Source organism: Halichoerus grypus, chromosome 6 (genome assembly GCF_964656455.1).
Source record: "Halichoerus grypus chromosome 6, mHalGry1.hap1.1, whole genome shotgun sequence".
Taxonomy (NCBI): Eukaryota; Metazoa; Chordata; class Mammalia; order Carnivora; family Phocidae; genus Halichoerus; species Halichoerus grypus.
Window position 1 is genome coordinate 75,833,631 of NC_135717.1, and position 13,478 is coordinate 75,847,108.

General features: G+C 45.9%; 1 protein-coding gene and 1 long non-coding RNA gene across 4 annotated transcripts in view; one reads left to right on the plus strand and one right to left on the minus strand.

The window, feature by feature from the left end:
- BID (BH3 interacting domain death agonist) overlaps positions 1–13,478 on the plus strand; it is a 41,305-nt gene that overhangs the window by 13,096 nt on the left and 14,731 nt on the right. For 2 of the 3 annotated variants that reach the window (XM_036102503.2, XM_078075418.1), the window contains exon 1: positions 13,279–13,316. The exons of the other annotated variant lie outside the window; for it this stretch is intronic. In XM_036102503.2, the coding sequence (XP_035958396.1) occupies positions 13,294–13,316 (23 nt within the window). In that variant the 5' untranslated portion in view covers positions 13,279–13,293. Of the gene's footprint in view, positions 1–13,278; positions 13,317–13,478 lie in introns of those variants that run through there. 3 annotated transcript variants of the gene reach the window in all.
- On the minus strand, positions 4,115–11,388 carry LOC118542373 (uncharacterized). Its single transcript, XR_004920549.2, has 3 exons — positions 11,127–11,388; positions 6,257–6,507; positions 4,115–4,144 (listed from the first exon to the last, which is right to left on the minus strand). It is a non-coding gene; the product is annotated as an uncharacterized LOC118542373 (long non-coding RNA).

Here is a 13,478-nt window from a genome sequence, read left to right on the forward strand (position 1 = left end):
AATGCAAATGATTGTTAATAGAAATGCAAATGAGCTGTCCAGTGGAATACCTTGTGGATATTGACTAGTTTGGGGTGTGTTTGTAAATTCATTTCAGCTTTCCCATTGCCTATGGCTATGGATCTTTGATTCCTTTGAATGGTTTTAACATTTTACTGTTTCCCCCATTAAATGAGTTAAATAAAATCTTTAATATGTGTTCATTTAAGAAGGAAAAGAAAAAGGAAATCCACCTTCTCCAAACCCGTTTTTCTGAGGAGGACACCAAGGCCCAGAAAAGTGAACTCCCTGTCCCTGTATTTTCCAGATAGCACTTTCTCTTCTGGATCCCCAGTCTGGGGAAAACATAAAAATACCTATATTTTCACAGATATACAACTGACTTGAGTTTGAACTGTGCAGGTCCACTTATATGCAGATTTTTTCCATATATAAACTTAGGCATTGATAAATACAGTGCAGGGTATACCGTAAGTGTATCTTCCTGATGATTTTCTTAATGACAGTTTCTTTTTTTCTAGCTTTAATTTTTAAAATTTTAAAAAGGTTTTATTTATTCATTTTAGAGAGCAAGAGAGAGAGAGCGGGGCGAGGGGCAAAGGAAGAGGAGAGAGAGAATCTCAGGCAGACTCTATGCTCAGCACAGAGCCTGATGCAGGGTCGATCTCAATCCTGAGATCATGACCTGAGCTGAAATCAAGAGTTGGACGCTTAACCGACTGAGCCACCCAGGTGCCCCTCTAGCTTACTTTATTATAGGAATACAACATATCATACATATAACATGCAAAGTATGTGTTAATCACCTGTTTACATTATCAGTAAGGCTTTCAGTCAACATTAGTAGTTCAGGGGTGCCTGGGTGGCTCAGTTCTTAAGCGGCTGCTTTCGGCTCAGGTCATGATCCCAGGGTCCTGGGATCGAGCCCCGCATCGGGCTCCCTGCTCAGCAGAAAGCCTGCTTCTCCCTCTCCCACTCCCCCTGCTTGTGTTCTCTCTCTCGCTGTGTCTCTCTCTGTCAAATAAATAAATAAATCTTTAAAAAAAAAAAAGTTATATGGGCATTTTTGACTGCACAGGCGTCAGTGCCCCCCCAATCCCCACGTTGTTCAAGAGTCAACTGTGTATAGACCTAGGTCTATATATAAAAATAGATATATCTTCATATATATTTAGCTATAAAAAAGATATAGATACATGAGATACATAGATACATATAGATATGGTGAAAATAAAGCAAAATCTCACTGACATAGAATCAGGAGGCCAGCAGGGGGCGCCATCGTGCGCAGACCTAGTAGGAAGAGAGGGTACCTTGTGAGGGCCCCCCCCAACTCTACTGCCCCAGCAGGAGGACTGATGAGAGGACAAATGAGCCCAGCCAGTGAGAGACTGTCATAACTCAGCCAGTGAGAAGCCACTATACTTGGAGCCCCCCTTTTACTCCAGTGGACTTTTGTTTATAACAGCCCTCCCGGCTTCCCCCTTTCGTCTCCAAGTGTTCTCCTTGCCGAGGACTTGCCTATGGTGTTGCCTAAGTGGTTTAATTTTTTTAAGGTGAACATCTCACACACACAGTTGACCTTTGAACAACATGGGGGTAGAAGCGCTGAGTCCCCTACTTGCAGCCCCACGGTCAGAAATCTACATATGACTTTTGACTCCTCAGAAACTTAACTGCTAATAGTCTACTGTTGACAAGAAGCCTTACTGATAACACAAACGGTCAATTAACAGATATCTTGTAGGTTATATGTATTCTTATAATAAAGTAAGCTAGAGAGGGGCACCTGGGTGGCTCAGATGGTTAAGCATCTGCCTTCGGCTCAAGTCGTGATCTCCAGGTCCTGGGATGGAATCTCACGGTCTAGCTCTTGGCTCAGCTGGGAGTCTGCTTCTCCCTCTGCCTCTCCCCCCTGCTTGTGCTCTCTTTCTCTCTCTCAAGTGAATAAATAAAATCTTAAAAAAAATAAAGTAAGCTAGACAAAGGGAAATGTTATTGAGAAAATCATAAGGAAGAGAAAATACATTTACAGTACTGTAAAAAATCTGTGTATAAGTGGACCCACGAAGTTTAAACCCCTGTTTTCAATGGTCGACTGTATATAGATAAAGAGATATCTCTTCCCATGGTCTTTTTTTTTTTTTAAAGATTTTATTTATTTGAGAGAGCGAGAGCATTAGAGAAAGCATAAGCAGTGGAGAGGGAGAAGCAGGCTGCCCATCGAGCAGGGAGCCCGATGCAGGGCTCGACCCCAGGACCCTGGGATCATGACCTGAGCCAAAGGCAGACGCTCAACGACTGAGCCACCCAGGTGTTCCCCCTGCCGCCCACAATGGGTCATTTTTCCACTGTTCCTCCAGCTGCATGCACCGTGCCTGCACATTCGACGAGCTCAGCGTGGGTTGTTGATTGATGAAAGCCATACTCGCAGTCACACAGCTGGTTAAGTGATGGGCTGGGGTCATGCAGAGTTGGGTTCTCCCAGCATAATGGTAGCATGCCCCCCTGTGCGATGTTGAGTAACCTTGAGGTCTGCTTGGTGGTTGGTGAGGAGATGAGTGTGGTGGGGGGGACACAGGTGAATCTATGCTGGGAAGGAGAGGCCTGCCCTGCCAAGGTTTTGTCCTCCTAAAACCTTTGTCCTTCCGGGGCACTTGTGTATACTTGCTCCTGCCTCCCTTTGGCCCAAGCGCCCAAATTGACTGACTTTATGGGATGGTGTTGGGCTGTTTTTTGGTGAACTTTGGGGTTTTCAGTTAATACAGGGACATTTGGCATCCAGGGTAGGGCTCTCAGGCCTCAGGAAAGGGGACTGGAGTCTGAGTAGACACACATCAGGTACCCGCTGTGCTTATGTTTCTCATGGAAAACGAATGGGCCCAGGGGTGGGCACCAACTTGCCCCGCACCCCCAGCCTTGGGCAGCTCTGCAGGTGCTGTGTTCCCTGCCCTCACTGGGCAGCCTCCAGTCTCAGCCTTGACTCTGAAAAATGAGGTGGAAGTGCCTTCTTGACAGGTATGTCATGAAGGCTGGAGAGAAGCCGCAAGCAGAGATGAGCCCGGCATTGTAGCTGGTGTGTTCCCATGTCGTCAGTATGTGGTGGTTGCTGGGGTCTTGTTACGAGTAGTAATACTTGCCTTCCCTGCACCTCAGAATCCTAGACTGATAAGGGTGGGGGAGAGCGGGTCTCCTAGAAACCAGCCGTGCAGAATCTCAAGTCCCAGGCTGCGTCCATCATAGGTGAAATACTGGCTGTGAACAAGCTAGGTAACTGGAAAGCCTTGTCCAGGGGGAAGCCAGTGGCTTGCTCTTTCCCGTTTCCATCTACCTCGCCATTTTCCTGCTGGATCTCAGAAAGGAGAGGACATCAGTTCTTGGCTGCTTGAGTTTTCCTTCTTGCTGGCAACTTTGGTTAGGAATTGGGGTTCGGGGATGGAGCCATTAATGACACAGAGCCCTTGAGGTTTTCCGTGGGTCTTCGCTCCTGTATGCCTGGTCCTGCTCACAGCTGACAGCTGACTCATTGAGTTTCTTCTTGAGTAACAAAGCAGTGAAGCCAGAGGTAAACCAGATGCAGGCAGACACTCTGCCCTGAAGGTTTATGCATCCCCCCGAGGCCCTGCTCAGCCAGGCGTGGGAGTGCAGCCCCCTTTCCTAAAGACCTCCATTGGGCCACACATCCCCGGGGTACTGTGGCAGTGACCCTGAGGCCTGTGTGACCTGGGCACAGCCCAGCTGAGCTACAGTCCCTCTTGTCTCTGACCACCGTGAGGCCTGTGCGTACGCTGAATTTTCACATCTATCTCCTTTGATTCTGGACTTAGTAGGAAAACACCACACCAGGGTATTCATCACAACCCTGTTTTTAATGATGAAAAATGGGAACTATAAATGTCCAGTAATAAGGCATTAATTGTATTTTGGGGTATATGTACAGTAGAACAGGGTTTTCAACCTCAGCACTGTTGACACTTTGGGCTAGAGAATTCTTTGTTCTGGGGCGTGCCCTGTTGTAGGATGTTGAGCAGCATCCCACTGGATGCCAGTAGCACACTCCCCAGACAACGAGAAATATCTCCAGACACTGCCACATGTTCTGGTGGGGGGGGGGGCGAAGTCATCTCTGGTTGAGAACAAACCTCTGCAAAATAAAACATTTTTTGAAAAATACCTATTGAAGCGGAAATACCACAATTTGAAGGAAGACAGTCTACCTGAGGATGTGGATGTGTGTATTGTTAACCTTAAAAATAAAACTGCCAGTTATTTTTACCGGCAAAAATAGGTTTATTTAGCAATAGCAAAGAATTGCAATTTGGGACAAGCTAGCCATGCCAAAGCCATAGGCAAGTCTCTAGAACAAGGGAGAGGAACACTCTTTTATGGAGGAAAGGGGGAGGTTGGGAGGGCTGTTAGAAACAAAATTTCTTTTTTTTTTTTTTTTAAGATTTTATTTATTCATTTGACAGAGATAGATACAGCGAGAGAGGGAACACAAGCAGGGGGAGTGGGAGAGGGAGAAGCAGGCTTCCTGCGGAGCAGGGAGCCCGATGCGGGGCTGGATCCCAGGACTCCGGGATCATGACCCGAGCCGAAGGCAGACGCTTAACGTCTGAGCCGCCCAGGCGCCCCAGAAACAAAATTTCAATGGATGAAACGGAGTTTGAAGGATAGTGACTCTCATTGGCTGGGCTGTGGGGGGAAGCCTACCTACCTTCTGCGGTGGTAGTTATCTACTGGCAGGGTGTGGGAGCGCCCCCTGCTGGCTTCCTGACTCCATTCTAACCAAGGTTTCCTTTTGTTAATTTTCACATTTCCCCCTTTTTTGATCACGATCTTTTTTGAAAGCATTGCTGATCAAGAGTCAGGTTTTCCATATGTAGTGGTTTTGTTCCTTAGTGCCAAGAAGGACCTTCCCTGGTTGTCATGTCCTACTTGGGAGGGAAAGTGCATAGCAGTTGGAAATCCCTTAAGGCCACGGTGGATAACGAGGGTTAGGAGGGAGAACTGTCTGGCACTTCCCACCTATAGTCTATATTTATCAAAATGTAAGTATTGGAAATCATCTTGAAGCACTGAACCAGCATCATGTTACTGGGTACATCGTTTTTAGAAAGTTTGATAGACAACGAAATACAAAACTTAAAATAATTCAATTTTAATTTCTGTTTGAAGAAGTAAAATGAATTCCAAATTGTATGATGGTTCTAAGCCAGGACTCTAACTCTGAAAGTAGCCAGCTGAAATATTTATTGGCACTTAATTCTGACATCAGAGAGAAACGTTCTCCCTACAAAGGCATGCCTCCTGAAGTCTCTGCTTGTAAAGGGACCAGGAAAGGAGAATACTGGATACAGCTGGATACAGCCAGAGCACACTGAAAGGCGTAACTGAGCACACTTGGGAAGATTCAGTGCAGGTGTAAAAATACAGCCATAGCTGTTGGGGCTTTTTGCAGAATAGCAAAACTTAAGTGAGGTTTTAAACCAGTATTGTTGGGGCGCCTGGGTGGCTTAGATGGTTAAGTGTCTGCCTTCGGCTCAGGTCATGATGCCAGGGTCCTGGGATCGAGTCCCGCATCGGGCTCCCTGCTAGGCGGGGAGCCTGCTTCTCCCTCTGCCTCTGCCTCTCTCTCTCTCTGACTCTCATGAATTAAAAAAACAAAAAAATCATTTAAACCAGTATTGTTATATCTCAGAAGAGCTGTTTGGAATAAAATGTTTTATCGATAATATAGCCTGTGAAGTTGCAAATTCAGAGGCCATTAATTTGTTGTTGTTTTGTTTTTTTAAGATTTTATTTATTTATTTGACAGAGGGAGACTCAGCGAGAAAAGGAACACAAGCAGGGGGAGTGGGAGAGGGAGAGGGAGAAGCAGGCTTCCTGCCAAGCAGGGAGCCTGATGCGGACGCTGGGATCATGACCTGAGCCGAGGCTTAACGACTGAGCCACCCAGGCACCCCTGGAGGCCATTAATTTGGGTAAGAATCCAGAGTCAGTTAATAGTTTAGGTAAAAGAAGGCTTTTGTGAATTCTGAGTGTTCTTAACCCTTCAGAAAAAGCAAGTGAGAAATGAGTCCCAGAATCATGATGAGGTTGTTTCCAAAAGGCCATGATCAAAAGAAGAGGTTTCCCCCTCTCACAGGGGCTGGGAGATGCAGGTAAGGACATCATCTTTCCACGAAAGAGAGAGAAGCAGTAATGAGAAAAAGGTATACAGGCCTGCTCCAGACCTCTTGGAAAGCTGTCTCACCCGGTGGTGTCTGCTTCAATTCCAGAACTTCCCTTCCAGGTCAGCAGGGGGTGTGCAGGTCGAGCCAGAGTCTGGTGCTTTCTGTAGATGTGTTATGTGAATCCAGAAGTCTTCTCCCTGGAGTCTGATGGCTTAAGAGTCGGTTAGCAGTCTCTGATAAGGTCGAGTCTTTCTGGAGGTGTCTTTTTCAATTGACAAAATCTCCATGGTACAATATGTGATGCTTTAGGTGGCCATCTCCTGGGAACACACTGGGAGAAGATGGCATTACTGAAGCGTGGGTATTTTTAATAGAAGCAATTAGTTCTTTACAATTTTGAAGTAGATCTCCTTTTATCAACTGTGGATCAGAGGAGGCAGGGGCCAAGTGCATTGGATGTCCTGCGAGTATCTCAAAGGGTGACAGTCTGTGATTTCCTGTAAGGTAGATCTGAGATTTGGAAGTACTGGTGGCAATGCTTTCTGCCAGGGTATTTGGAGGGTCTCTACACATTTTGCCAGCTGAGTCCTAATACTGCTGTTAGTATATTTGACCAACCCTGAGGATTAAGGGAGGTATGGACAATGAAAGTATAAAACCAATCAAATAGCACAGACTTGTCGAAGCACCTGATAAGTAAAATGGGTTCCCTGTTCACTTTGAAGTTTGAGAGGGTTCCTCAGATAGGGATAATCTTTTTTTTTTTAAGATTTATTTTATTTGTTTGAGAGAGAGCACAAGCAGAGGGAGAGAATCTCAAGCAGACTCCATGCTCACCGTGGAGCATGATGTGGGGCTCAGTCCCACGACCCTGAGATCATGACCTGAGCAGAATACCAAGAATCAGACGCTTAACTGACTGCACCACCCAGGCGCCCCAGGGATAATCTTTTCTAACAGAAGTTTAGCCACAGGAGAAGCATTTGCCAGTGTAAAAGGGAAAGCTTTTGGTCAGTGAGAAAACATACAAGCCATGACTAAAACATTTATCCCTAACATCCATGAGATGGGGAAACCATATAAAAACCGTCTAAAAGCCTGAACAGCTTTCCCTGGATTGTACTTTGGACGGGTGGGACAAGTGAGGTGGACAGTTTTTGTGGCCTTATTAATATTTCCCTACCGGGCGCCTGGGTGGCTCAGTTGGTTAAGTGACTGCCTTCGGCTCAGGTCATGATCCTGGAGTCCCAGGATCGAGTCCCGCATCGGGCTCCCCGCTCGGCAGGGAGTCTGCGTCTCCCTCTGACCCTCCCCCGTCTCATGCTCTCTCTCTCTATCTCATTCTCTGTCTCAAATAAATAAATAAAATCTTTAAAAAAAAAAAAAATTTCCCTACCAGTACTGGTTCATGAATGCTGTAATTTTGTCAGTAGATCAACAGTTTAATGCATGTACCGTGGTAGATAGCAGAAATATTAGAATTTCTGGTAGGGCTGGATTATTTGGTCCAAATCAGAGTTCTCTCTTTATCAAACCATTGAACAATTATTACATTTCCAATATTGTTTTTTCCTCTCTGGGGTCAACTGAGTATCTCTGGTCAGTTTTTCCAAATTATCATTGGTGAGAACATCCCTTTGGAACATGACAGAAGTTTGGCTACCGGTTTACTTGAAAGTGTGGTTTCTGTTTTTGTTTTTTGTGAAGCTATCAGCAAGGTGGCATCCAGTAAATTATGGACATAGGAGCCTTTTAAAATCGTATCCCCATTGAAGGCAAGGATACCTCGTTGTTTTCATAATATTCCAAAGTCACGAGCCACACCAAAGGCATATGGGCTGTCGGTATAAATGTCTGCAGTCTTACCCTCGGCTAAGGCACAAGCTTGAGTGAGGGCGTGTAACTCCGCCTGTTGAGCTGACACGGCCGGGGTGAAGGTGCTGCTCAGTGACTTCAGGAGTTGCAGGCAGTAGCATAACCAGCATGGTATTTACCATTTTCCTCTTTATCAGTGGGAATACTAAGAAAGCTCTGTATAGATCAATTCCAGTGAAAAAAAATCTGCTTTCAGTGGAAATGGATCTCAGTAGCATGTGGGAGTTAGGGACAACAGGGTGCCGTGGGATAACAGTGCTATTTATTGCTCAGAGGTCCTGGACTAACTTCCACCCTTGGCCACTGGGTTTTCTCACAGGTAAAACAGGGGCATTCCAGGGACTGGTGTAGGAAGTAATGAGGCCTGAGCCTTGTAATCTGTTATGGGCATAATGCCTTGAAGTGCGTGGGTGTCTTTGTTTATATGGTGTGGATTAATGCCGAGGAGAGGTTTTGAGGGATCTCTTTGAATCTTGATGGGAGGTGCACTGTGGCTTCTGCCAATTATCTATCGATTGAAGATTTTGCCCATAAAGAGGAATGTAACTGATCCGATAGGAGTAAATGATCAGTGTCTCCAGACTCAGCTATAGTGCCATCAGAGAAGAAACAAATAAAAGATGTCAAAGGCTCATCTGATTTTTCTGGTTGGCTGTTTTGATTACTACTAACAAATTCTAGAATTATTTACCCCTTTTGGGAGAAAGAAATTCCTGCCTGATACTTTTCAAAAAAAAATCTCAGCCCAGCAAATGAATAGCAGTGGAAGAACGGAAGAGAAAAGGTTGTGTATCTCTGAAAGGGTCTAGACAAAGGGAATAGGTTCAGAGACAGGAACGTGTTGAGGTTTATGAGAGACCCCTACTGTTTGATCTGTTTTAGTACTCTGCGGGGGAGGCCGCATTATAGCCGTGGGGTTGAGCCCCGAGAGTATAGCTCTGGTGTTAGTATGGACACAGAGATTAATTCCTGATCTGCAGAGTGGTTTCTCCAAGCCAATTAAGAGGGAGGAATGGGAAGAGCCCCTGTAGTTCCTTGGAGCCTCATCATTGGGAAGTGGGATCCCGGGAAGGCTGGCGATGGGGTTAAAGGCTCCTGAAGTGCTTAAGTTTGTAACAATCTTTTTTCCAGTGTCCTGGCTCTTTGCAATAACAGCAGAAACCAGGAGGGTTTGGGTTTTAGGAGTCTTCATTTGCTGAAGTTGAAAATTAAGAATTTTAGTGGTCTTTCTTTTAGGTGACTTACCTGGATGCCAGCCAGCTGCTCTGGCAAATTAACTAAATCTGGAGCGGACATAGTTTCCCATTCCATCCTGGAGTTTCCCATTCCACCCTTTTTTTTTTTTTTTAAGATTTTATTTGAGAGAGAGAGAGAGAGTGAGCATGGAGCATGAGAGTGGGGAGGGTCAGAGGGAGAAGCAGACTCCCCACTGAGCAGGGAGTCCGATGGTGACTCGAACCTGGGACTCCAAGATCACGACCTGAGACTGAGCCACCCAGGCGCCCCATCCTGGTCCTTTTTAACTAAAGGAGAAAAACTAGCCCATTAACAAACAGAATTAAATGCTACCCAGGTGGATTCATATCCAAAGGAAGACCAGAACTTTCTTTAAAAACATTTTGGAGTTGATTGTAATAGTCATGAACAGGTTCATCAGGCTTTGTTTGCAAACCTGAATTTTATTCCAAGGTTTAGGAAAAGCTACTGTAATTGCTCGTGAACATTTCCCAATGAGCGTTCTAGCACCTTGCCAAAAGTTAGGAGTTTGGTTATCTAAATCCCCTTCGGGATGTTCCCATCGGGCTAGTTTCATCCAGTGTTTGGCCTGGCCATGTGTACGAATTGATAAAAATCTGATAAACCAGGTTGATAAGTTTGAATATGTTAAATTCTTTAGCAACCTATGGGGCCCTCAGTTACTTTAGGAAACTAACTATGGCTGGCAGTTTGGCCTTAGTTCAAGAAACATAGAAACTTGGGGTTTATTGAGATCCTCAGAAGAGTAAACTTTAGGGGCGCCTGGGTGGCTCAGTCGTTAAGCGTCTGCCTTCAGTTCAGATCTTGATCTCAGGGTCCTGGGATCGAGCCCCAAATCGGGCTCCCTGCTGAGCGGGAAGCCTGCTTCTCCCTCTCCCACTCCCCCTGCTTGTGTTCCCTCTCTCGCTGTGTCTCTCTGTCAAATAAATAAAATCTTAAAAAAAAAAAAAACAACACAACTATAAAGGGGCAAGTTTTAATAGGTTTAAGGGAGGAGAGAGTGGGGAGAGGTTTGGAGGAAAAGTGAGGTTGGAAGAATAGAGGAAAATGGCACAACACCTGTGCTCATCAGGTGGCTGCCACCTGTCTAGAAACAAGGAGGGCGGGGGCTTCAGAAGCAGTTTTGACTTCTTTCAGCTGTTTGCCTCAGTTAATTTCAAAGTAGTATTTTGCAAAGAGGCAAACCTAGAATCCTGACATTTGGGAGCCTCAAGGTACCAATTGAAATAGACATCCAACTCAGTTTTTTCCCCTTTTTAAGGGCCACAGCTTTTTTTTTTTTTTTAAGATTTTATTTATTTATTTATTTGACACAGAGAGAGACACAGCGAGAGAGGGAACACAAGCAGGGGGAGTGGGAGAGGGAGAAGCAGGCTTCCCGCCGAGCAGGGAGCCCGATGTGGGACTCGATCCCGGGACTCCAGGATCATGACCTGAGCCGAAGGCAGTCGCTTAACCAACTGAGCCACCCAGGCGCCCCGGGAATGTAGTTTTTAAGCAAAAAAAAAACTGGCCAGGGTCTCAGAAGAGGGGCATTTGTATGACTGGGATCCCATTTCTTAGGTGTTTTTTGTTTCTCTAGAGCAAAAAGAAAAGTTCCTAAACTGCAAAGTTTCAACAGGGCCTGGTCCCAAAGGAGTCAGACTGAAGGCCGGCACAGTTCCAACAGAACAGTCGGTTCCTAAAAAAGGAGTCAGACCAAAGGCCAAACAAAACAAGTACTCTCAGAAAGGACAAGGCCTTAAAACAGGTCCCAAATAAAGTCTGGAAAGCTCAAGCATAAAGAGCGCAGAACTCGAAATCCAGGTGAAAACTTACCCTCAAACTTCAGGGTCAGTGAGAAAGCAGTGGGCCCGACTGGCTCCGTGGGTCCCGGCACATGTTGGCTCCCCAGCCTTGCAGCTGGTGGGGGTCATCTGTGAGTCCCACTTCTGATCACCAAATAATGTTAACCTTGGAAATAAAACTGCCACTGATTTTACCAGCAGCAGTGGGTTTATTCCAGAATAGCAGAGAATTGTAATTCAGGACAAGCAAGTTATGGCAAAACCATAGTAAGTTCACAAAACAAAGGAGAGGACTGCTGGGACGGCTGTTAGAAGCCAGAAGCCCATTGGAGTAAACGAGGAGTTCTGAGTATAGCGGCCTGTCATTGGCCGGCCCGTGCCAGCGTCTCCTTGGCTGGGTTGTTGCTGGGGCGGGAGGAAAGCCTCTCTTCCTCCTACTGGGGAAATAGGGTAGTAAAGTAGGGCCAGACTTAGAGGCTATGTTTCTTCCTGTTGGGTCTGAAATTCATGAGCCGTGGTAGGGCATGAGAGCGCCCCCCTGCTGGCCACGACTCCGTTCTAAGCAAGGTTTCCTTTTATTTTCACTGTATCAAAGTCTGGAGGAAACAAATGTTTATGTGAATTCTTTCCCTTTTTTTAAAAAAAGATTGATTTTATAGAGAGAGAGAGAGCAAGCATGGGCATGAGTGGGGGGAGGGGTAGAGGGAGAGAATCTTCAAGCCGACTCCCTGTTGAGCACGGAGCTGGCCACAGGGGCTTCACCTCACAACCCTGAGATCGTGACCTGGGCGAAAGCCACAAGTTGGACACTTACCGACTGAGCCACCCAGGAGCCCCATATGTGAATTATTTCTTGAGAGAACAAGGTGGGGGCCAGGAGATGGACAGATCTGAGAATAATTGTGTCCCACAAATGTGCGTGGCTGCCTGGTGGGGGAAGGCACGTTCCCCATCAGTGCTAGTCTTGGCCCCCTTTTCACTTGCCTGTGGGAGTCTCACCCTTGCTTCCTACAGAGGAATTGGTTGTCTGTTCTTGTTTTTTATCTCCTCTACATTTAAGAACCAAGATAAAATTGCCAGATTTGGCTGTTTTTTACCCTACAAAATGACCATGTCATTTGGTTCAACCTAATACTGTGTGTAAACCACACATACACAGGCAAATACATTTTAAGATAGCATTATATTATATTGTTGAGACTGTTCTGTAGAAACCATTGTTCAGGATCACTCATCCTTTTCATGTTCTGTATACTTCATGGGCATAATCTTTTTGAACTCAATCCCCAATTGCCTTTTGTCTGGTCGGTTGTTTATGAGGGTTATTTAGTTTGGAATAGGTCCCGTAGAGGAGCTTTAATCTTTTGTGTAATTGTCAAATATACATTCTCTTTCCTTCTTTCTTGCTTGGTCACTGAATGCTAAGAAAACATTTTACTTTCAAAGCTTCTTTTTCTTTATATACATTTTATAAGAGCTCTTTCTATATGAATGCCATTGAAACCATGTGGCCTGTGGGGAGAACTGGTCTGCCTGGCTGTCTCTTACTCCCCAAACCTTATTCTCTCATCCAAGTAAGCCAGGATCAACACAGTATACTATCCACTTTTCAACCTAGTTGTGTGGAACAGAAGAGATAATGTGAAGGCTCTGAGAATGGTTGTACGCTGAAGGAAGGCTTGGGTAGTGGTCATATTAGTAGTCATAGTAATAACAAGAGGCCCTGAAAACTTCTAGGTATACTTTATTAGCTAACTTTTTTCTCTCTCTCTTTTTTAAGATTTTTATTTATTTATTTATTTGAGAGCGTACACTGTGGGGGGCAAGGAGGGGCCGAGGGAAACCCAAGCAGACTCAGCACTGAGCCGGAGCTGAGTTGGGGCTCTATCTCATGACCCTGAGATCACAACCTGAGCTGAAACAAAGAGTCGGACACTTGACCAACTGTGCCACCCAGGTGCCCAAGCTAACTTTATTCTTGTAGGAAATGCGCTAATGTAAGTATTTGCTTAGAAGGAATTCATAAACTAGACTGCCCTGATTTGCCTGATCAATGAGGTCTTACGATCCGTGAGCTCTGGGTGGGAGAGCTGAACTCTGAGGTTGGAGACCGACCCTGGGGAGCTCTCAGTGCTTTCGCAAGTCTCTGTGATGAGGAAAACTCCAGAGTCTGCTCGCTTGGTTGCTGCCCAGGCTCCATGCTGAGAAGGGAGCAGCCTGGGTGAGTGTGGTTGGGGTGGGCGAGGTGTGAGCTTGACTGCTGTGTCTGGAGAGCGCCTCAGAGCCAGGGCCCAGGCTGGCTCCCTCGATTCTCTCCTGAGGGTCCCGGAGGGGGTGTCCCCACAGGGAACAGCTGCCTACCCTGCGTGTATGTGTGTCCTCT